Genomic DNA, 24144 nt, shown 5'->3' with positions numbered 1-24144 from the left:
CTCTACGAAACACATCACACAGCTAACAAACACCATTGTTAAACTCACCGCACAGCTCACCAAGACTACTACTAAAGTCACCAAACAGGCTGCAAACATTTCTCAGTCCGCTGCTGAATGAAAGCCGTCCCACGACGTTGCGAATCATGGGGGTCATTTGACCATACCTCACCGCACCGGTCAATGCTGGTCGATGAAGGATGGCGCATGACCACTGGCCAGTGATGATTATTAGCCATGCCTGGGAATTGAACTGAGTGGAAATCGTTAAAAACGAGAAACAATATAAACGAGACAAAAAAACGCGAGACACAATAATAATAGGTGATTTAATCCAATCGGTATCCGAGTCGTAATGATTTTAAACTTAAGAACTGTTGATCTACCGGTCTATTGGCCGTCTAGCCTTATACAGCATCAACATCTTCTCTTCTTGGTTCTTTCGGTAAAGTCACGTAGAAGGCAAATAATAAAATAATAAAAATAAAACATACTAAAATACAATTCTCACGACGTTTCGGCCACAACGCAAGCAGCCGTCCTCAGGTGAAGAACAGGGCTTCGACCTTCTAGGTTTCATCAGCGGAGCCAGGTTTGCTAAAAAAATATAATGCCGGCTTATCCTGATCTTGTTGGTGAGAGAACTCCCTAAGAACGACGAGGTTGTGGCAGATAAATAAACAAACAATACACGGTCATGCGAGTTGATAGCTGGTGAGTAGTGTCAGGTGAGTGGTGAATGCCTGGCGAGGGTCAAGCAAGTGTCATGTGAGCGTCACGTCAGCCTGTCCGAAAGGACGGGCTGCTCAACTAGAGTACCAATATTCCATAAACTGGTGAGTGGTGAGGCCTAGGCGCGTCGGTGAGTGTCAGGTGAGTGGTGAGGGTCAGGCAAGTGTCATGTGAGCGTCACGTCAGTCTGTCCTAAAGGACGGGCTGCCCAACTAGAGTACCAATATTCCATAAACTGGTGAGTGGTGAGGCCTAGGCGCGTTGGTGAGTGTCATGTGAGTGGTGAGGGTCAGGCAAGTGTCATGTGAGCGTCACGTCAGCCTGTCCGAAAAGGACAGGCACGGCTTGCCCTCTCGTACGTCCTACATAATGCATCGTTTCTGTCGGTAACTCCAAGCGCACACGCCGCTTGCACGCTGCGCTCACGCGTGGAGGCGCGCAGGTCACGCTAGCGGCACGCTGCTGTAATAGCCCCTCGCGTGTTTAGTGATGTAACCCAGGTCGCCCTTGCGAAGAGGCAATGTTGCACGTGTCTCGACGTCGTCATTTCATCTCCCGGTTAGCTTAAGGGAGACTGACTCATGGCAATTACATCTGTGAGGCCACTGGAGTTTAAATGTGTCGAGGTACATAGATACGGAATAAATATTGAATTACTAAATAAACAGCCACGGACGCATTCATTCGCCTTTATAATCGTAGTTGTGGGGGTGGGGGTTGTGACGTGTGATTTGCAGAAGCCCTGTGTATCAATCCACTGTTGGATGATGAGGGCCTCGACATGCCGTGTTAGCAGCGAGGGTATATTTGACCATATTTCACCACGTTGGACAGTGTGAGTTGGTTATCGTGATGGCGGGCTACAAAGACGTAGGTAGCGTATACGTACAGGCCAACACTGCATTTTACTGCATCGCCCATCCGTCGCCCCATCACGTAGACTCCGAAAGTTCGCGAAACAACCCGTTCTTATGCCGGAGTGGTCGCCATTCCAACCAAGCATTACCCAGTCCCCTTAGATTTCCGAGATATGACTGAGATATGACGATACTGGGGGGCATTCCGGGTGAGTTGGTCATACGCGTGCGTGGTGTGTATATAATAAATACGATTTCAAACAAGGAGGAGTTTATTTTCTGGTGTTAAGAGAGAAAAAAAACACCCACCCACCACGAATTTCTCCCGAGGATTTATTTTACGGGACTCGTCCCCATCTCCCTCTGTGCGTGTTTGCCCCTAATGGAGGATAAAAAAAACCAAGAGTCTGAAGATTATAAGAAGGCAAAACCCCCACTGTTATTGTGCTATTGCAGTGCATGTAACAGAGCAGGAATGCTGATGTATTTTGATTGGGTCTGCGTGGTGACCTGACTCAAGCAGAGGCGGAGGAAGGGAGGGACGTAACGAGGCATCATGCCGACGTGGGAACAGATTTCACCCCCTCCACCATACACTCGCTCCTTTTTGCTTCTCCCCCTCCCTTCCTTTCTAAACCGACGGAGAAGGTAGGGGCATGTATAAGAAGACAGGGTGGAAGGAGGTAGGGCTGGCTGGCCCGGCTGCTATACGTGTTAGGGGTGGTGGGTTAAGGCGGGGGATGGGGTTACGAGAATCAGGGTTGGGTGGTTGGGTGGGTTTTTTGCCAAGAGAGAAAAAAAACGTGGGTTTGTGGTGGGGGGGTGTGTGTGGTGGGGGGGGGTGTGATGGTGGTGGGTTGGGTGGGGGGGTTTATGATGGGGGGTGAGTGTGATGGTGGTGGGGGGTAGCGAGTCGGGGGGAGGGGAGGAGATGGTGGAGGGTTCTGGCTGGCTGAGGCTAAGGAGCAGGGGGTGGGGGTCTCCATTCGTCCGTTCGTGCGTGCGTCCGCGTGTGTCTCGCCGTATACGTCCATCCCATCCATAACACCCGCAGCCCTGCGCGTCCGTCCATTGGCGGAGCCCGCCCACCCCCCCCTCCTCTCGCTCCTCTTCCTCCACCACCCCCACGTTACTTTGAGTGACAGCTCGACACGGCGCTTTAACGGCGCTTGAGTTGATTGACGGGCGCGGTGCGTTCGCCGACCCGTGAGAGGCTCGGCGGGCTGGAGGCGCCGCCTCGCCGCGTCCGCGCTCGCTACGCCATTCGCGGGAGATCGCTGGCGACGACACGGCCCCACGTGGGGGACGCGGCCGATCCATTGGCCGAGGGAGCGCAAAGACGCTCGATAAGCCCAAGCCAAATTTGGAAAGCCGCGCTCTCCCCGCAGAGCGAGTCCGGACGAGAGAGAGAGAGCACGAGAGAGAGAGGAGGAGGAGTGTTGACGTTTGTCTAGTGCCCTGATATAGACTGCTTTAGCTCGCCGTCGTGAGCGGCTGTTTTGGGCGTTATTGTTTGTCGTCGTCGACGTATTTTCTGCTGTGTTGTGCGTACGCGCGTGTTTCTATTTTAATTATTTTATTGTAAGCACATCGGAGCTTAATTCTTTCATTCCTCTTACTACCCCCCCACCCCCGATCCCATCACCCTCTTACTAACCTCGACTCATCCCCACCACCCCATCACTAACCACCCTTTTCTTCTGCGTAATTCTGTAATCGGAAGTCGATACGTCCTATAGTGTTTGGTTGGTAGCAGCAGCAGTAGTAGTAGTGGCAGCACACGCATGTGAGTGCGTGCTGTCAGTAGGGGGGGGGCGACGGGTTGGGGTGGGGGAGGGTGAAGAGACATTTGGTGTTGTCCGTCGTGCCGGGCTCACTGCGCTCTAACGCGACGGACGGCGGTGGAGCGACGAGGAAGAGGGAAGCAAGAGAACGAGAGCGCGAGGTGCGCGGAGAGAGAAGAGCCTAAGGAGGTGGGGCAGTGCGGTGAGCACTCATCATCTTCATCACCCATCATCATCATCCAGCGCAACATCGACGAAGCCGCAAACCCGCGGTGCCCGGCCGCCCGGACAATGCTGGCGGCCTGAGAGCGGAGGAAGCGGAGCGGCCTTGCCGACGGACCTTGTGCGAACACAAACGAAAAAAAATCGCTCTTCCTCCTACAGACGAACAAGTAAGAGGCCACGGCGAGCGAGGAAGTCGGAGGGAGAGACGACGACGAGGAGGAGAAGGGAAGGAAGGTGCGGGGCGCGGGGGGGTGGCAGATCGGACTGAGCCGCAGGATTTGAGGCGAGCTCCTCTCGTTGACAGCGCAGAGCCGCTTCCACTCCGTTTCGCTTTTCTTCCGTCCATTCGCCTTTGTGAGACGACACGACGAGGGGTTTACCCGCACGCCGAGTGGAATACGACCAGCGACTGTCGTGGGAAACAGCAGCAGCAGCGGCAGCCTCTTCGGCCTCGTCATCCGAACCCGGAGAGAGACACAGAGAAGAAGAGAGATCGCGTGGAAGAGGTGGACGTCAGGAGGCTGAGAAAACACGACACGAGCCGTAACTTTGACCACGGACAGATCCAAAGATGTACCCCCAAGGCAGACACCCGGTACGTACAAATGGCTTTGTGAAGTGTCCGTGCGGTGGGAAATGGATATATGTGTGTGTGTACAATAAAGGTTGGCGTTGTTGTTGCTTGCTGCTGCTGGAGGGCGTGCGCGCACCCTCTGTGCTTGCCGACCTGCAGTTTTGGTGCGTGCGAGTACGTTAACCCTTGCGGTGCGTATGTGTCTGCCGATGTGTGGTGTTTTTTTTGTGTTTCTAACGCAATATGAACCGAGAGGAGTTTCTTGTTGAGACGCTCAACGCGTGTGGTTGTGGCTGCCCGCGACTCCAGGCTCCTCACCAGCCCGGACAGCCCTTTAAGTTCACGGTGACCGAATCGTGCGATCGGATCAAGGAGGAGTTCCAGTTTCTACAGGCGCAGTATCACAGGTATGATGTTCACCACTATCGAGCACCGCCACGCAAGAAGACAAAAGACGACACCGCGTGTTTTAACAAAAAAGATATTGTTCTGGTGGGGGATGGGGGTGGTGGTGGTGGTGTTCGGTGCTGTTCGCGTGCGTCTTAGGACGAAAGTCGGCGCAGCGCAACGAGGTACGGTCCGGCCGTCTTTGTCTTCCCCGGTGCTGATGTTTGACACACACCGAACTGGTTACTCGTACAAGAAGGAAGTCGACCTTGTGGGGGGGAAGGGAGGCAACGAGACCGGACCGTTTCAGATTTCACTCGCCCCACTGATGTTCACCCTGATCGTGATCTGGTGGTCGCAACGTATATAGTAAATCGCTTCGCCGCCGGGTTTTTTACTATTACACAAAGGCGTTTAGCGGACTCATGGTGGACAAGTGCTGCTGTTAAAGTGAGCCCCGATTAACGTCGACACGGCACACCAATTAATAATGTTCGTGGTGTGGTCAGTACCACTATAAAGCATGTTTATCCACAAACATGTACAGTACACACACACACATTCACCCTTATATATACGGTACAGAGGGCGTGAAGTGGCCCATCGGTTTATAGCAACTTGTGTGTTTATGTAAAACACGACGCTCACAGGGGGGACTTCTTAAGGCGATTCATCGGCGCTTTAAATAGCAAGGGGGGGGGGACGTCTGCTGTGTTGTGTGCTTTAATCAAGCAAGCCATGTGGGACGGATTGACTATATCTGTATCCGAAGACGAAATCGTCCCTGAACGCACGTCGAGGCAGTAATGCTGCCACAGACACACACACGGATTGCTTAGAAGTGTGTACTCACGATGCTGGCTGGGGGGTGGCCGCATTGTTGCCTACGTGTGTGTGTACGTGTGCACCCGCAGTGTCAAGAGAGGAAAAGTTTGTATGCGTAGGTCGGTACGCTTACTCACTTTGGCAAGTGACCGTTGATGATTTAATGGATTTTCTCGCGATTCGCGAAAGCTGCCAAGTTAACCGACTGAAGAATTTGCGTGTGATACGAAGGAAGAGATGGGGGGGGCGACATCACGTTCAACTCTGGGTTGTGTCCGAAAATAATTTAGAGCGTGGTAATAATTGAATACGCTGCGAAACTTTTTTCAGCTCGAGGTGCACGCCGTGTGGGTGAAGAGGTCTGTCTGCCTTTGTCTGACCGGCGGCGAACAGTTTTCGTTCCGTCCCAATGTTAGCGAAAACGTGGCCATGTCTACAATAATTGGGCGATAAGCCAACAACCAAGCAAGGCGTCGTGCTTCATTGATCTTAAGACGTTTCGTCAACACGGCAATCTGACCCCCCCCCCCCCCGAGAACGTTGTTTGTACCGCGTGTGAGTGTGTTTTGTGCCGCAGTAGTTATCGGGCACGCTACGCCAACAAACCACAGGCTTATACCTACCTGAGCTGGTGTTGTCCCTGCCATATGGGTATCATCAGTCGGCGACTTGAAATCTGAACTAACCTGGGGGGTGGGGGGGACTTTCCCGTACATTGTTAGGTCGACGCATCGTTAAATAATCCTCAGTACTTGGGAGACAAAGACGGAGCGGGGGGGGGATGGTCGTGCTAGCCACGGCGACACCCCGTGCGCTCCTAACGACCCTAATTGCAGGGTGCTCACGTCCGAAAATGTGAGACTTCGGATTTAGTGGCTTCACCCGCTCTAAAATATATATACTGCCCTGGGTTAAAACGCACACAACTAGTGGAGTAGCAGCACTATGATCCATTCTACAGCTAATTTGGCAAGTCAAGCGAGAAAGTATCAGTACGTGTACGTATCACCGCGGCCAATTATGTACCCTAAATTTGGCTAGTTTTTATATTTTACGTCCATCACACTTCACAAACGGAACTGAAATGACCAACCAAGGTAAACAGGTCAAGGGTAGGAATTTAATAAACAATGAGGCCCCCCAAATTATAACGGCCCCCATAGAACTTCATCTCGCCCCGTGTACGTTGTAGCAGCGGAGAGACCTTTGTGTTGTGTGTGTGGTGTTAGTGGGGCGCTTTCATGTAGCGGTTAGCGCTCTGCGCTACAAAACCTGTCGACTCGAGTTCGATTCCCGCACACAGCCAACACCTGAACCGGTCCTAGGCCTCACCTAGGTCGACTTAACCTAAAATGAGTACCTGGTGAGGTGTCTAAATTGCACCATTGGGGAGACAAAGGTGGTCGGGCGTGGTACTGGCCCTCCTGTACCGTGCCTGGGCCTTCACACGTTCTCGCGAACACCACTTGCCCCAAAAGTGTGTTTTGTCTATATGGGGGATCTTTGTCTTTGGTGCTCGTGTGTTGCGTGCTAAAGATGGTGATGCATGTTGTTCCCACAGCCTGAAACTGGAATGCGAGAAGCTGGCGAGCGAGAAGACGGAGATGCAACGCCACTATGTCATGGTGAGCAAACCAATGATGAGCAGGAGGAAAGCCAGGGGCATAAATAATTCAGCTGCGCGGATATTGCGCGCTCCGTTAAAAGTTTAATGAGCTGAGGGATGTGGTCTGTTGTGCGCGCGTGTTCGTACGTTTGGAGCACGTGTATGGTATATATGTGTGTGTGTCCGCGTTACCGGCGACTTGGGAAGGCCTTCAAGAGTGTTGTCCTTCCCCCCCCCGCACCTCCGATTAGCACGGTTGGCTACGCGCGGTGCGAAAGAAGTTCAACGTACATACATACTAAAGTGGATTGATCGCGGCTCGTAATGGTGAATGGCACGTGCCCCCAAGTCTGCTTGGCTATGGGAGAGGAGCCGTGGAGGAGGGGGGGCAGGGACTCTTTGTGTTTATTTTGTTTTTGTTGCTGTGTAGTGCGTGTGTAGCACGGTCACTCACTGCATCATACAGAGCAACTACAACAGCTGTTACTCCTCACTTTGATGTCGCCACAGCGCTTGTGCCAGACTGGGTGCACTGTGAGACCACGTGAAAGCGTCAAAGGGCTGGTTGGCAGGAGGTCACGAGACAGACCGAGGTGTTGTGGGTTGACTGACTAAGATTAATGGCAGATGTTCTACCCGCTATGCCAACTGGTGCCAACCGACAGTATATATTATATGATACATATCCTGCCGCGATAGATATGGGCTTGGCGTTTGTGGTCGCTTAGCCAATTAATTCCAGAGCTCTGAATCTCGCTAAAGCCTGCCTGTAAGTACAATGACGCTAATAGTTACTGGGTATGGTTAGGCAGTGTTTAAAGTCGTACACGCACACACACTGACTGGCCTTTTGAAGAGAAATTAATACTGAAGTGGTTGCGGCTGAGTAACAATGTACCGCGTAATATAAGATGACTGGCAAGATTCTAATATGAAATAGTGCACAATTTTCTTAAAATATGAATTCATCGCACGAGATGGATTACGATATATACTGGCGGTGGAGCGGTTGCACAGTGATTAGTGCCATGCACTTGTGAACCCGGCTCGGCAAGTTAAGATTCCCGGCCACGACTAACATCAGTGGCAAATTATTATATGTGAGCCAGTCCTGGGCACCCCTTGACTAACCTGCATTGACCAACGCGGTTAAAATATGGTTAAGCAACCCACATGACTGACAGTATGAGGAGGCATTCATGCAGCATCAGATAAATAGAGGAACGAACGTTATTCATTAAGTTATCGTTTACTATAAACACGCTTTATTTTCAAAATAAGCCATTCGGTGTTTTCGTAGTGTATTATTCCCAGAATGCAAATCTTCAGTGTAATGTGTGGTATGTACATTGGGTCGATTAAGTATAGAGTAGATTATGTAACACGCAGTAGATTACAGAGGCTTTGTTCTGCCCCAGCAGTTGCCAAGCTATCAAACCCAAGCTATCAAGAATACAATTAGAAGACTTAAACACACAGAGACACATTTGGCTTTAACTGCGCGTTAACCAACAGTCAAGTAACTCGTTGACCTGCATGGGCACAAACACGTCTGGCTCGCACGCAAGATAGGGGCCCGCGTGTCACACGTACGCGCTTAACTTTGAACATTTTATCATCTCTGTGCCTCAAATTCGCGAGCATCCCGCCGCTGCCAAAAGGTCACGTTTGTTACGTGACGCAGCGCTCGGTGGTGACATTTTTTTACGAACATTGTTGACACTTTCCTTGCAGAGACTACATTTGTATTTGTTAAATAGTTTTTTTCACCAACTATTTCGACCTTTTTGCCTCGTCATTTTTGGAGGCTAAAAGTTTGTGTGAAACATTTTTTTTCGTGGGGGGTGGGGCGGGGGGGTTATTTGACTAATGATTGGGTTTTCTTCCGATTATTATTATTTCCCCCCCTCTCTCTGTTTGGGGTTCAGGCTCTTCCCGAGCACGCGGATTTAGTTTCGCCCTCTGGCGAATGTTCGCACCCAGTTTGCTTAGCGCGGCTCCCTGCCCATTTGTCGTTGTGTGCCGCTGTTATCACAATCCCTCGGTAACGCCCTCCGCCCTTAAGTCCACAACCACGGAGGCCACCGGGCTGACCACTTCTCCACCACCAGCGCAAGCACCATCACCAATCGCGACTCACACCCACCGCCTACGCACCATCCTCCTCCCTCCCCCTCCACATTCTCACCACCATCTTTCCTACCCCCACCAACAACCCACCCCCATTGCCCAAACCACTACCACATCCGACATCACCAACCACCATTTCCACCAATATCGCCACCGGCACCACCTCTACCGAGACTACCACAACCACCAACCAATATCACCGCCACTGCTAGCCCCACCGCCACAACTACAGTACTACCATTAGTACTACCATTAGTACCAGTAGTACCGGTAGCGTGTGTCACGACGCGGTCAGAAGCATATCGCACGCCACTATTTGCCCAGCGACACGGGTTTCTGTGCGCAGGAAGAGAGAAAGAAAAAAACCCCACGTCGCTCTTGAGTGCACGCGTGTGGCTTTGCCGGAGCGGCTCCATTGCGCACACTCATCACCCCCCAACCACCACCACCACCACGCCCCCCACCTCCGCTCCCTTCCTCCATTCCTCCCTCCACCATCACACTCCCGCCCCCCAATCACCATCTCTTCTTCGGTCACAATCGCAGTGCATTCCTGGTGATGGCCGCAATGCGCGGACAAGCGCCTCGCCGCACGTTGCACGCCCCTTCCCTTAAAACAAATTATGACACTTTTCTGTAAATTATGAGAAACTCGTCAGACGTAACAAACGCGCGCAGGTTGGACACGAGTAATAATAACAATTATAATAATACGCGCTACAGGGGATTTTGAGACACCAAAGGGCGTGATTGCCTTGTGTTTGCGTCCCTCTACACGCGCAGACAAACAACCCCGTTTTGCCTCGCATACTGTAGAGACTGGAGCTGTCAGTGAGACACTAATAAGGCTGGAACGGCACGTGACAGCGTCGTGTGGCCAGTACTACTCCTGGCATCACCCTGGTCTCCCACAGTGTTGATATGCTGCACACCGCTCACTCACTAAAGGCTGAGTGGACTTAGGGGACGCCCGGACAGGTTCAGATAAAATGTGTTGCTGATGTGCATGGCCAGGGATTGAACACAGATCACCAAGTTTGAAGTGGGGTGTTCACACCCACTGCATCACCGCTCTATACACACACACACAAAGACAAAGATCCCCCATGTAGCCTTTAACAGACTGTTGGGTCAAGTGCACTTATAAAGGCCGGTACGGCACAAGAGGGGGTGGGTGGCCAGCACCACGCCTGGCAGCCTTTGTCTCCCTCGTGGCAATGTTTACACACCGCACCAGGTACTCATTTGAGGCTGAGTCGACCTAGGGAAGGCCCAGGACCGGTTCAGGTAATCGGTTGCCAGCTTTGTAATGCTGCGCCCTAACTGTTGCACTACCGCTCCACATACACACATGGACACACATGGACACACATCACAGATTTCCCATTATGCACGTTCCTTAAGCTGTTGGGGCTGGTGTTGTTAGAGAGTTCCTGTTGGGCTAACACTGCACGCGAATGAGCAGGCGTGGTCAACACCATATCGGCGGCCGTCTTTGTTTCCCTTGTGCTGATTTGAATTAATTATTTAACTCATTTTAGGTTAAGTCAACCTCGGGGAGGATTAGAACACGGTTGAGATATTATTTGGCACTGGTGTTTGGCGTGGCCAGGTATCGAACCAGGCTGGCTGCGATTCGGCGCAGTGAAACAGTCACCAACACAAGCACACACACGCGCACACACACACACGCTGGACCGTATGAACCTTGTTACTCTTGTGACCCTCTCACTTTTGGCGAAAACGTTGCATGCGTTCAACAGTTTGAATCCCACCTCCCTCAGGGGAAATGCTTAGGTATTTGAAGTGCAATGTACTGTGAAGTGGATGTTAATCAAAGACTCGGGAAATAATTCATCTGCGAATGCGGCTCACTGTGTCCGTGTCATGGCTCAAATTGGAAAATTTTCTGCAATTAGTGATGCGGCAAGAAAGGATTAAATAGAAAATAAACAAAATACTGTAATGCAATGGGTGGTGTTTGCTCGCTTGAATAAACTGTGATTATGTCATTCGATTGTACAAGGGAAGCCTTATATTGAGTCTCTACAGTCTACACCCTTATTTAAGAGGGTCCTACGTTTGGATGCTCGGCCAAAATCGATTTTCACGAATATTTTGCATGTCGGAGGGCACTAGGTTTGGGTCTTGGATGTAAGTTATTGCCTGGTAAAAATGATAATTACAAACGAATGTGATACGGCATACCATATATATTCAGGTTATACAAAACCCGTAATTATACTGAAACAATAGATGTACGCTGTTATACAAAATATCCATCACATTGTAAATGAACTTATTTGCATGCATGGAAATGTCGTCTGTACACTATATAACCATATTATAATGACAATATTATCAATGACAGCCTCATTGAGTATCTGCACTCTTTCAAAAACGTCCTCTACGGGGATTACATATTTGGCCAGTTCGTTATCATGAGTTATGTACAATTTTAGCAGAATAAAAAAAACAGGAAATGCTGTTTTCATTCTCAAAATGTCAACCCAACCTGAATAACACACACACTGACCACTCACATTAAATTAAGCAGATAGCCTATCAGCTCAAACATTTACGTGGTTGCCAAGAATGTCCGGTTACATAATTTGAATATTGTTTAAAACCATTCAATATTTATTTTGTTTGTCACAACTGTAGCGATGACTGATTTTATTATGGTATTCGCTATAATATTTTAAATAATATTAATAATTAAGGACCTTTTTTCCCCCAATCCACTTCTGGATAACGGCATTCCCATACCACTTCCATTACAGGGATTGTGTGACTATATTTCACCAAGCTGGTAAGGGCAGGTTTTGTTAAGGGAGAGAGGCCTCGCACCGGCTTGCATATCACTTACCACCGATATGAGCCGTGGCCCGGAATTGGGCTCTGAACGCTGGGTTCTTAATGCAGTCCACTAACCACTGCACCAGCTCTCCACAAAGAGCCCCCAGGATCGTCTTAACAGACCTTTGGGGAAAGTGCTGTTAGCGAGCACCTATCAAGGCCGGCACGGCACACCAGGGGGTGGGTGGCAGTGTTTACACACCTACCAGGAACTTATTTGAGGCTGCGTCGATGTAGGGGAAGCCCAGGACCGGTTCAGATTTATCGTCACTGGTGTTTGCGGCCGTGAGCGGGAATCGAACTCGGGGTCGCCGGGTTCGAAGCACAGCGCACGCACACAAAAACACAACACGTGCATAGCTCATACGCCTACACATTTTAAACCTCAAAAAACTGTCTTAGCCAAATCATATCCTACATCCCAGCACCCTCGCTTCGCCCAAACAACCTCTAGCCTTGCCACAACCCCCTTTGTGTGTGGCTGAAGGGATGCTTTTGTGTTGCTTCACGCGTGATCGCTCTCCAGTGCCGCTAACTGATGTCTCCGTCCTCCGCCCCCCCCCCAAACCCTTAACCCAACCCCCGCCATCCTTTTCCATCCTCCGTCCTCCCCTCCTCCCTCACCCCACCCAACCCCCTTTTTTCCCGTTTTTGTTTTGACAGTACTACGAGATGTCCTATGGCCTCAACATCGAGATGCACAAACAGGTAACCCCCATTTTTTTCCTCATCTGATAGCGCTCTCGCGCAAGCCCGTGTGTGCAAGCGTGCGTTCACGCGTTGGATGTACATGATTGTGTGTGTGTACATCCTGTTGTCTGGATGTGTGCATTTGAGCACAGGTGCACCCAGGGTTTGGGTGAGGGTAAAAGGGGCAGTGGCACACCCCCGCCCCCCCCCCCTCTGAAATTTCTAGAAGGTCGTTGTATGTCATAGACCACTGTTGGGATTTTTCATTAATATAACAAAAATATTTTTGTTAATACATATTTAGACATTTTTCTCCCCCTTGCAAATGTTATCTGGGATCGCCACTGCACGCCGAGTACTGCAAGTGTGTTTGTCGTGCGCTTATGAAGCTGCCCCACCTTTTTTGTCGACTTATTCGCCTTACTGGCGTACGGCAACGTCCATTTCGTGAAGAATAAACCTCGTTGCTCGAAAACGAAATTGCTAAATAATTGATTAAAAGTGTGAATAAGGGGTAAAGCAGTATTTGATGTGTAATTATTACATTTAAAAACAAGTTTAATGCCACCCACCTTATTTGCTACTTGCGATGAATGCCACAGTATACAGTAATGGGAGACTTTGAGCTTAAGATATGTAGGGTGGCTTTGCTCCAAGCTGAGGACAACTCCATGCCAGGAATACCACTTCTACTGCAGACACCACCTCTATTCTGGGAACACCAGCTCCATGCTGGGGACACTAGCTCCACGCTGGGGACACTAGCTCCACGCTGGGGACACTAGCTCCAAGCTGGGGACACTAGCTCCACGCTGAGGACACTAGCTCCACGCTGGGGACACCACCTCTGCAGTGGAGACACCACCTCCACGCGAGTAATATCACCTCCATACAGAGGACGTCAGGTCTGTGCCAGCAACATTTGCGCCATGATGAGCAAACCGGCGATAAGTCAGGAATTGTTTGTGAACAGTGATGATTCCAAATGGCACGAACCCATCGGGGGGGGGGGGGGGCGTTGGCAGCCATCGCCTCGACATGCATTGCCAGTTGGTGGTCATCAATGAGTAGACTATGGAACTCAATCTGCTCAACTGGTCCAACAACTGGCTAAAATAAAGTACAGCGATAAGTGCACTTACCGTGCTGCCGCAGGTTAGCAATACAATAGCAGGGTGATGCTAATTTGATAGCAGCAATAATTATCACGACTGTCCAATGTTATTTTTAGGTGCAGTGACATCCACAGTGACACGTTTTAATGTTGTGTGACGCACATAGAGAAGTGCCCATCCCCGGCAATGAATTGTATTTGTTTTTTATGTCATAAGTCTCCCTACGTTTGTGCGTGGGCAAGTGGACACAAGTAAATCTGTCAAGGCCACATGTCGCCGTGGTTTTTTTTGTGGAGTCAGGCGTACGCACGGAGAGAGATGAAAAAAAACCCGCACAGTAATTAATCACCACTTCCTGGCACACTTTGAAATGTCACACGCCGCTGCAGATGAACACGCGGACACGGTGTCACTCTTACTACTGCTGTTCCGAGAAGGAGATTGCACGCGCAGATGAAAAGTAGAGAGCCTTAAAAATATATTTTCTGTAGTAGTAATAATAATAATAAATGTCAGCTGGCACGTGGTAATCTCCTATCTCATCTAAGCAGATTATGGGTTGGGTGAGCAGCTTTCCAGCCCTAATCAATAGAAAGCCAGCAGTGTTGATGGCGCAACGCTGTGATTGGTCGCCGCCAGGTTTTGATTGCTATCGGGTTGGTTAGCGGCGGCTTTGTGGGGTGGTGGGGGGGAGGTGGTTTTGGGAGGTGGATGAGGTGGTTTCAAGGGAGGCGGAGAGAGAGTGGGTGCTGTGGGGCGTGTCCTTACTTTATGTAAGGGAGTGTGTGGGTTTTAGCTTGTAGAAATACCTGTGGTTTGACTTTTAATGTCAACAGCTTGCGGGTAAAAAGCCTAGGAAACTCGGTGAAATATAAAAAAATATTATTGTACAAATAATGTATACAGTAACCTATTCAACATGGAATGATTGTGTCATTAGACTGCCATAATGTGTTTCACACAGTGTGGACAAATTCTGCTGAAACATACTTCTAAAACCATGAAAATGTATTACGTACCCTAAAATGTAAATACGTACTTGGGCTGTCTGTGGCCAAAACAAAAGTTGCCGTCAGTTCTTACGTTTATATATCATTTATGCCATTCTTAGTGACGAATCGAATAATTATAAATTGCCCCATGACCATTAATCGATTACATTTTTAGTCGTTAGTTGTAGCTCATGTCTCCTGCATTAACAAGAATCACTTTCGTGGGTGGTGTTGTTGTTGATTAAATTGGCAATAACAGCAACCCGGAGAATGCTTACCGTAGGGGTGGGGGGAGGTGCAGATTAATTGTCGGCTTTGCCTTACTTTTTCAGTTGCCAGTAGCAAGGCCACCATGCTCACTGTGCTAAGCCATGACCCAGGCTTGACAGTGACATTTACTTTTAATACCATATTATAAAAAAAAAGTTTGGCTGGCTGGCAGGCCGGCAGGTGGGCAAGTGCCCTGTGGCACATTTGCGTGGTGACGTAGAGTCGGGTTCGCGCGTGCCGACGTCACTCCCCTCCCAACCACCCTCCACTCCGGCCGTGCATTCCCGTTTTTATATTGAAAATCAACTATTGCACGTGACAAAAATTAAAAAAGTGCCATTTGGTGGATTGTTAGTTTGTGTTGCCAATACAAAAATGGTGTTTCGGTTATATTTGTGTTTTTTATCAGTAGTGAACACATCACGATTGAGATTGTTTATTTAATCAACGTTTTTGGTTTAAATGGTTTCCATTGTGTTGTAATGAATGATATGAATTAAAAAAAAGTTGACCCAGGTGGATCAGAGGTCAGAGCAGTGAGCCGGCACCATTTGAGGTTCTAAGTTTGAATCTAGGTTTCAGCCACAGGCGGTTAAACCGAGTTCTCAGTGTTGTGAATGGATTGTCACAGCCCTGGTTACCAGTGACTACACAAAATAAGAGCATGATATGAAATTCAGTGTTTATGCTTAAATTGGGTCGATTCTAACCCTGATAATTACAAATATCAATTAAAACTTCATCCGGCAGTCTCATAGAAGATTGGGGAAGAGGATAACCAGGCCACTTGAAGGAATTTTATGGAGAATTTCTGTAAAAAATATCATTTGTAGCTGTTTTTCTGAATCGGGGGGGGGTGGGGGGAAACTTCTGTGAGATTTCCGAATGGATTCTTCATCTCACGACAGCACAATTGGAAGGGGGCAAACGTTTTTTAGGTAATTTTTTGGTCTACCGTCTAATGTCGTAATCCTGGATTGCTGTAAGCTTACAATAAATCTTAAAGTTCACATGAATGCATTCACGTCCTATGTGCACGTCGAAACAAAATTCCAAAGGAAAGTTAGCACAATTGTTGTAGGCAGAGGGCTCGTAATAAACGTGAGAGATGGCAGTTACAAATGTAGCCTATTAAAGTGTCGCCAAATAAAATACACCCAATGCGGCTGTTGATGTGGGCTGGCATGCCGATTATTTTTCCCTGCACCCCGAGGTCTGACTGTTTTGCAGGTGTTTTGGCACAAGTCCCGAAAATTATTGCTGCCGACTGTAAGAGCCTGCCACTTGGCCAATTACGGCACATCAGCCCTTGCATTATTTTGAGCAGAATAATTGTCAGCGGCCAGCGAAAGCCGGTGATTATCTTTCCGTCTGATTGCCATTTTTCTTGCGTAATGAGGCGTGCGTCCAAACGGGCGTGCACGCACACGTGCGTACACGCCGGTGTGTACGTGCGTGCTCAAACACCCAATGTGTGCTTGTGTGTGTCTGTGCACGTGCTTGCATGCGTGTGGGTGGCAGCACGTACCCATCTGGCTGTGGAATTTGGTGGAACGGACCGTGACCACTTTAGAGGAGAGGGTGCGGGCTAGCGGGCTGGATGCGGGCAGGGCATGGGGAAGGCTGGGGGGGGGGTTAATGGTGGAAAATATTGGAAAGGGTCGGGAGGGGATGGCTTCGGTGGGTTGGGTGTTTTTCTGGTATGGGTGTGGAAGGGCTCAGTCAGTTGTGTGAGGAGAGAGAGCTTGTGGTAGCAACTGGAATTGTCCCAACCCACCAATTTCATGGCTTTCCTACTTCACCGCGGAGATATCCTTTGGTCAGAGTTTGGGGGCGGATGGGTGGGCAGCATAGATTAAGGCTTTGCGCTAACAAGTAAAGTCGTTCTCGGGCCTCCCCTGACGACCGTATTGATTTAACCTTTTATATGCCTGTCACGGTGAGATGACGTTGTTTAAGCTTCCAATATTTATCTATGAATTGTTATGGCTCGGTTTAATAACCTATTAACTGGCTGAGTTTCTTTTTATTATGATACGGGAGTTACATTGGAATTTGAATAGCTGTTTGTAAAAACGGGAAATTGAGTGGGACTGATGGCTATTAAAACAAATTCGATTGCCTGGTGCTTGTATGCATTTGTTGGTTTGGCAAAAGTACGACGTTTATTTGCTCCATCATGCGTGATCAGTTTTGAAGGGAAAAAAAGTTCACCGATATGCTGTTCTGAATGAGTACGAGTGATACAATTTCACATAAGACCCAAAGATGGTGCAATGGCTTGTTTTTTTTTTTTGGTCAAATAATCAAATAATTTCAGCTGTATATTGGTCAAATATCCAAAACATTTCCAGTGTGGTCACAAGTTCTCATACCGCAAAGCTCAGGCCTTTTCCCCTAATCCAGCCTGTCATGTCTGCCAATCAGCACATTTACAATAAACGTTGTACGGTTTCACTTGTAAATAGAGTTGGTTTGGAGGACACAACTTAAAAAATGAAGTGGAGCCTGAAGACATTTACTTGTGAGCTACTGAGATAGAACAGCAAAGACATTATATATTTTTTTAATTTAAAAAACAACCTTTCCTGACGTGTGGGGGGACATTCTACGATACCTTTGCAGGAACACGGTGTGAATAAAACGATCACACGTTCAGTTTGAATGAGTGGCACACTTAAAACAATCTCCGAGCCCAGTGAGAATATTCTTTCCACGCACTGAAGTTGGCCTTTTTTTGTCCCTCACCATTGTTTACCACCACGAGTTATTTAAATGTTCGAAGTAATGTTCTTTTAGCTAAAATGTATGTCATTTACATCATTCGTTGTTTGGTTTTTTTTATATTAACACGCATTTGGCCAGATTTGCATGTTGCTGTCATTCTATTCAACTTGGGATTTGTGTGTATTTTGGATTGCACAATGTGGTACAATTTATTATCTATAATCGCTAAAATCACATTCAACATGGCAGACACAATTGACTGCTATATATACATGCTCTGTAGTACTTTACTTATTATATATATATTACTTTGGTCACTGTGTATTGTAATTTAAGCTTTAAAAACAACCTCTATCCATTTTAGTGATTCTTTTTATCCTTGTAATCTTTGCCCTCTGTTTGTTCTTGAGAGATATAAAAGAAAAACACTAAAACAATCTCAGAAATAAAATAAAAATCCCGAATTAAGTTTATACAAGCAGGGCCATCTTTTAAATCGCAAAGCAAAAATAAACCAGCATACGTTTTTAAGCCTCGGGGATTTTTTTTTAATGTGCCATAGAAAACAAATCACGCTGTTGTTTCAATACCAAAGTAAAGTTAAAGAATGTTGTCTGGGCTGCGTGTGGCTAAGGCGTGCTGTGCTGACAGGACACGTAGATGGAGATGATTGAATCCTGACACGCTTGTTGTGCTTTGTGGGTCAGCGGAATGAGATACTACATGTGACGCTCATTTGCAACGACCCGACTTGAAATTTGATCAATCGCTTATTGCGAGAGCCTCTCGTCAAGCGATACGAATTGCAGTACTGTACTGTGTGATGTATGCAAGTGTGTATATATATGGATGTTTTAGTTTTATGGGCATACGGTATAAATATCTACATGTGTATTGTATAATGGCATTACTGGTATACTGAGAGACCGAAAGAGGAACGTGCGGGTCAGGGAAGAAATGCAAATTAGAGACAATGTATTGACTGTTGAGAAAAATAAGTAGGCTTGGGCAGGACTCATTGCTTGAAGCGATGATGGCCGATGGGCGAGATTGGTGAGGAAATGGCTGCCAAAAGGAAACTCGACCGAGAGCACAACCATCGGGGAGATGGAGTGATGTCATTAGCTCACGTACAGTGGTGAGATGGATTATGGCGTCTATATCCTGCAGTGGATTGGCTGTTGAGGATGATGATAACAATACTGTTAATGGGGTGAAGCATTGATACGGTGGATAGGGTACTGGGCCATGAGCCTCACGAGTTGATTTCAATTCCCAGCAATGGCGAGACTTGGTGACGAGTGACAGGAAAACCATTCACGGGGACTCTCCTTCACTGACTCGCACTGAGCAGTCTGAAGTGTAGTCAAACAGCTCCCACATCCAACACACAACGGGAAATGGTGCTATAGTTTATGATTTACTGTATTCTGTTAATGTGTACATATAATATTTTGTGCTTCCCCCCCACACCCTCATCATCATTATCATGAGCCATGATAATGATGTTGGATGAAGACCTCTCCAAGCCAAGGTCACCTAACGATCCTCGTTTAAATAATGAAAAAATATAATTATTCAAACTAGTGCATCCTGTCAGCTGATTTTAAGTAGAGATAGACGTACGTGTTGCCACTTGGTAACAATTGTGGTTCCAAAATCTGACTTTTCTCATAAACTATACCATTTTGATTTGTTGCCAGCCCTCGGAAATGACTCCTGAAGTTTGCATGATGCAATAGGATATCAGTGTTTATGTATTTGAAACTCATATTGATTCCTGTCTCGTTTAATTTCATACAATTCCAATTTAGAAAAAAGTAAATATTCTCCACCATGCCTTGATACAGAAATGTAATTCTGAGATACTGACTTTCACCCTGCTTTCTGCCAGATTTGCTCAGCGTTCTATTATGTGTATGAACGGGAATTAGTTTTTATCCAAAATTAAATTGGATCCACCCAATCCTCCCCACTTTTTCGCCAGGAACAAATGAGATATATGTGCAACCGTGCTTGAGTGGGTGGTCGTGTGTGTGCTCGTGCACAATGTAAAAATAGCTTGTAAACATACACAGCTCTTCATGTATACACATAGCAACCACATTACAACAACGGGGATGACGGGAGGTGCTCCTGTATTGGAAAAAAAAATATCGTAACAACAAATGTCATTATACCCATGAATGTAAGGACACGCCAGACACACGGACTGTGTTATCCCATCGTGATCGTAGCAGCTGAGTTCAGGGCAGTTCTGTTTTCGGTTTCCGATTGATGTCGGCTTTGTACCGCGTAGGTTTCGCGGTTGTTCTGTATAACTCGGCCAACCTGTCCGATGTGTTTTTAGGATTGAACCGCGTGTTGTTCGACGTGACGTTCAGCACGATGTCCGACGTTTCAGCAAAGTTGAATGTCGGAAAATCATGCCAATATTGCGCAGTACAACCCGAAAGCACATCGGAGAGGTCGACTTGGTGCCTGCCAGGCTCCCGCGTGATAATTGAACAATAATTAATTGGCAGGCTTTATCCAGGAAACCCTCACTCTGTCTCTGACACTCTGTCAGACAGGCGGGACGTTCCCTCGTGAGGTATTGGGCCAGTGTTTTTTTAGTGCAGTATTTTTGGAGCAATGCGCGAGCTTGGCGCAAAAGGAGAAAAGGAGGTGAAGATGCGAGTGAGCGTGAGGTCATTGTGCCCCACACGGGTGTTATTGTTTACAAAACATTGTTTGTGGCTGTATCCAGATTTGGCATCCCAATGCACATTTTCACAAGACATGAAATATCTAGAGATATTATAAAAAGGTTTCGACGATACGGTTGTGTTGTTCACTTGGTCATTGTAAAATAATTACGTTGAGGGCCTTGTCAGCTCTGGGGGGTTGATTATATTTTATTTCTTTTCGCGAATGCGTTTTAATTATTTTTACTTTGGTCTTCTATAAATACACACAGTTAATACTCAACGCTGCATTGAATGCGGTTGCTGTGCAGTGAATACACATTACAATGAGTGAACCTACTTATGTGCTCACTCAGCCGTGCAAACCATTCTCTCCCGTTCCATCATCCCATTTTCTATTTTTTTTCTTCTTCATTTGGAATGGGAGGTGAGGTGGGAGGAGGGTTGTCGGTGAGGGGGGGGGGGTTATGGGGGGAACGGGATGGATAATTGCAGCAGAGGCTCTGATCGCCAATTTGCGCAAAATGCACGAAAAAGAGGGATGTTAATTACCCGCGGCTCTGTGGCTCTGCGCCGGGGACAATCATTATTTCAAAGTAGACTCAATTAGGGGGGCTAGTGAGCCGTCAGCCTTCCTGTTGGCCTGCTACTCCCCTCCCTGCCTCCCTCCCTCTTTCCCTCGTGCACCCGTCCGCCACGGGCTTCTGTCGTTTGCTAATAAAGCGGAGCAGTGGAGTGGGCTGCAGTGCTGGCCGCCACTGAGGCTGACAAGAGAAATGGCAGACTAATCAGAATGTCTCCCCCTGCCGCCACTTCTGCTGCCACCCACCCCACCCCCTTGTCCTACGAGCCCCCCTCGGCTCCCCCCCTCCCCCGCTGTCTTCCCGCACTCCGTTCCTTCTCCCCACCTCTACCCACACCGCACGTCCTCCCTCCACTCCTCCGGACTCAGCAGCAGATTATTACGCTTGACCCGCGTGGCCTTGCGAGCGCCGAATTTTTAATTCATTTTCCAAGCCGCTGATACGGCCGGCGGGGTTGAGAGGTGAGAGGCGGTGGGGGGGGGGGCGCAGTGGGGGCTAACGGGGCTGGTGGTGGCGGTGGGGGTTGGCTCTGAGATGGAAGTTGGCTTTTGCTAAATTAATCCCTTTCATGCTCTGACCTTTGCACCGCCGCGCCCTGTCTCATCAGCGGGGAGCAGTGCAGCCTGAAATCTTCTCACCTCCACGCGTGCAGGGCTTTATAAGAGCCCTGCTGAGGCACCCAGGCAGACACACAGATACCTCCTGCATGGCCTAAATAGAGTATACACTGCCTCGGCAGACAATTCCCAGCCTACCTCCCTAATACATTTCCCAGTGCCCAATGCCTATGTGTATACATTGGTTTTTTTGACCCTGTTCTGAAGTTAATGAGGGAGCCTACGTGGTGCAGTGGTAACACTTGTGCCTCACAGCAAGAAGGGACTTGCTTTTATTGCTGAGTCAGGTGCCTTTCTGCATGGAGTGTCTATGGTCTCCCCCTGGTTTTCTCCGATTTTGTCCTGTAGTTCTAAAAAAACAATGAAAAAAACTCGCCAAACTTCCCAGTGGAAAAAAAAATTGCTACATATTGGGATTACACATCACGGCATCACTCCCTTCTGCAAAAGAAAAAAACTTGCTTAGACCCTTCTAAAAAGAGTATTACAACTCAGGTAGTGGACTTTCCTGGGTAAACGAACATAATAATACTATAATTGCAAGAAAATGTACCTCCATATGCAAGGAATTATAGAAATGCACTGGCGGCGGTTTGCAAGCACGTGACGATATAATCCATACTCACCAAGTTTGTCTTGAGGACTCTCTCATAACGGACAAATATATTCAAGGCTGTTGTTTCATGTAATGTTCCTTCGGAGCAGAGAGAGAGAAGTATTGACTTCAGGGTTGGAGATGGCACTTTGCACTGTGGGAGCCTGAGAATACGTACACATTTTAAGAAAGCTGACGAGCCATTTGTCTTGAATTGGCAGATGAACAGTTTGTACTTTATAAACAGTAAGGTAGGCAATGGCGAGCATTCTCCTATTGTACGTTTGTGTTTTTATTTGCGCTGAATGTACACACGTAAATACATATTTTGGTGCCACAGGATTTGTATTGATAATTTTTTTGCTGTGGAAGCCGTTCAGTTGTTGGGGTATTTTTGGTTCAAATTCGGATCTGTATGATGAAATGTTTCAACGTGATATGCACGGGGTAATCTAAAAGCAGAGAATTAACTGTAAAACTGGAGAGAGAAAAAGATGATGAAGATAAATGTATTATTATCGCTTCGCAGAGTTAGAGCGGAGCTGACATTAAAATCGTCGCGTAGCGGTTGGGTGAAATGGAATTACAAGTCAGGTGAAAAACATTATGAGTTATTTAATGTTCTACAATTAACTACTGAACCTCAGTCCAATTGATGGCTCTTTCTTGACTCGTGAAAATGTCTTTTATTTAATTCAATGAGAACATTTTACCCGTCGCTCACAAAGTATATAACAAATCGCTCCTGCGCGGCTTCTCTGCTCATTTGAGTGTACGGACGTCCTGCTACCCTGACGAAGCATTTTAAGGGGGTGGGCGACGCTAATGTAATGCCTTTATATCTTCATTTCAGACTGAGATCGCAAAGAGACTCAACGCCATCATTGCGCAAGTCATCCCGTTCTTGTCGCAGGAAGTAAGTGCTCACCATTGCGGGACGGCTTCGGCGCTCGTCTGCTCTCATTTGTCTCCAACTTGGCGCTTATATTTTAATACATTTTTTTATTTACCACTTCTCTCTGTCTGTTCCTCTCAGTGTCTGTCTCTCTCTGTTTGTCGCTCTCTCCGTGTCTCTCTCTCTCTCTCCGCCTCCTTTTCTCTCTCGGTCTCTCTCTTTTGCTCCAGTGATTCTTTTGTGCATAGCGGCTTCATTGTGTGCAGATGGCCTGATGAACGTTTGGGTGACCGTTAGCAGCGTGAGGCCAATGTGGTGCACATTGTGAATTCTCAATGTCCAATTCAGGTGGAAAAAAAATGTGTTGGGTTTTTTTTTCCCTTCCCAGCCAAGGGTTTTCATCTGTGTGTTCTCATTCAGCTGCTTGGAGGGTCAGGGTTGAGTCTGGGTTGGTGGCGTGCAGCGGGCGAGTTAAGAGAGGAGGGAAGTCGGTCCGGGCCGAAGGCAGCAGGGGTCGGTTGTGTGGGGATGCTATGCTAAGGAAGGAAGCTTGTTTTAGAGACGTTTGTGATGGGTGGGGGGGCCGGGTGAGTGAGCTCGCGATTAAAGATTTAATCATTCTGTCCTGGTGCCCACACCCTCATCAGCCTGCTGCTACCTCCCAGGTTTCCCCAATGGGCGGGGAGAGAGAGGGAGACAAGGGAACTGATGCCTGCCCACAGGCCTCCAGGTGCCCATTAAAATGCACGATTCATTTGGCCGATTCTCTGTCACGAGAAAAGGGTGTGGACAATTAAGTGCCTCAGCAAAGCGCCGTGTTTACTCTGGGTGCTTCGAGGTCTTAGGCTTTTTTCTTCCTTTTTAGCCACTTTTTTTGTTCCACTTATTTATTTATTTACGGTTTTATCCCTAGCCTCTTAACACCCACCCTCACTCTCATTCTCTTCCCCTCCTGCCCCCCCATTCTACCCCCCCCCCTCTATTCTACCCCCA

At 48.0% G+C, this 24144-nt stretch overlaps 1 protein-coding gene across 10 annotated transcripts in view; it reads left to right on the top strand.

The window, feature by feature from the left end:
* The first annotated feature begins 2868 nt into the window (after positions 1 to 2868).
* TLE3 (TLE family member 3, transcriptional corepressor) overlaps positions 2869 to 24144 on the top strand; it is a 65941-nt gene continuing 44665 nt past the window's right edge. For 3 of the 10 annotated variants that reach the window (XM_078624815.1, XM_078624809.1, XM_078624799.1), the window contains exons 1-5: positions 2873 to 4193; positions 4482 to 4579; positions 6946 to 7009; positions 12643 to 12687; positions 23110 to 23172. In XM_078624815.1, the coding sequence (XP_078480941.1) occupies positions 4170 to 4193; positions 4482 to 4579; positions 6946 to 7009; positions 12643 to 12687; positions 23110 to 23172 (294 nt within the window). In that variant the 5' untranslated portion in view covers positions 2873 to 4169. Of the gene's footprint in view, positions 4194 to 4427; positions 4580 to 6945; positions 7010 to 12642; positions 12688 to 23109; positions 23173 to 24144 lie in introns of all 10 variants that reach the window. The other 7 variants (XM_078624794.1, XM_078624772.1, XM_078624787.1 and 4 more) reach the window with 5 other exon arrangements.

Source organism: Lampetra planeri, chromosome 3 (genome assembly GCF_965212315.1).
Source record: "Lampetra planeri chromosome 3, kcLamPlan1.2.h2, whole genome shotgun sequence".
Taxonomy (NCBI): Eukaryota; Metazoa; Chordata; class Hyperoartia; order Petromyzontiformes; family Petromyzontidae; genus Lampetra; species Lampetra planeri.
Note: the sequence above shows the minus strand (reverse complement) of the source record. Positions and strands in the feature narration are given on the sequence as shown.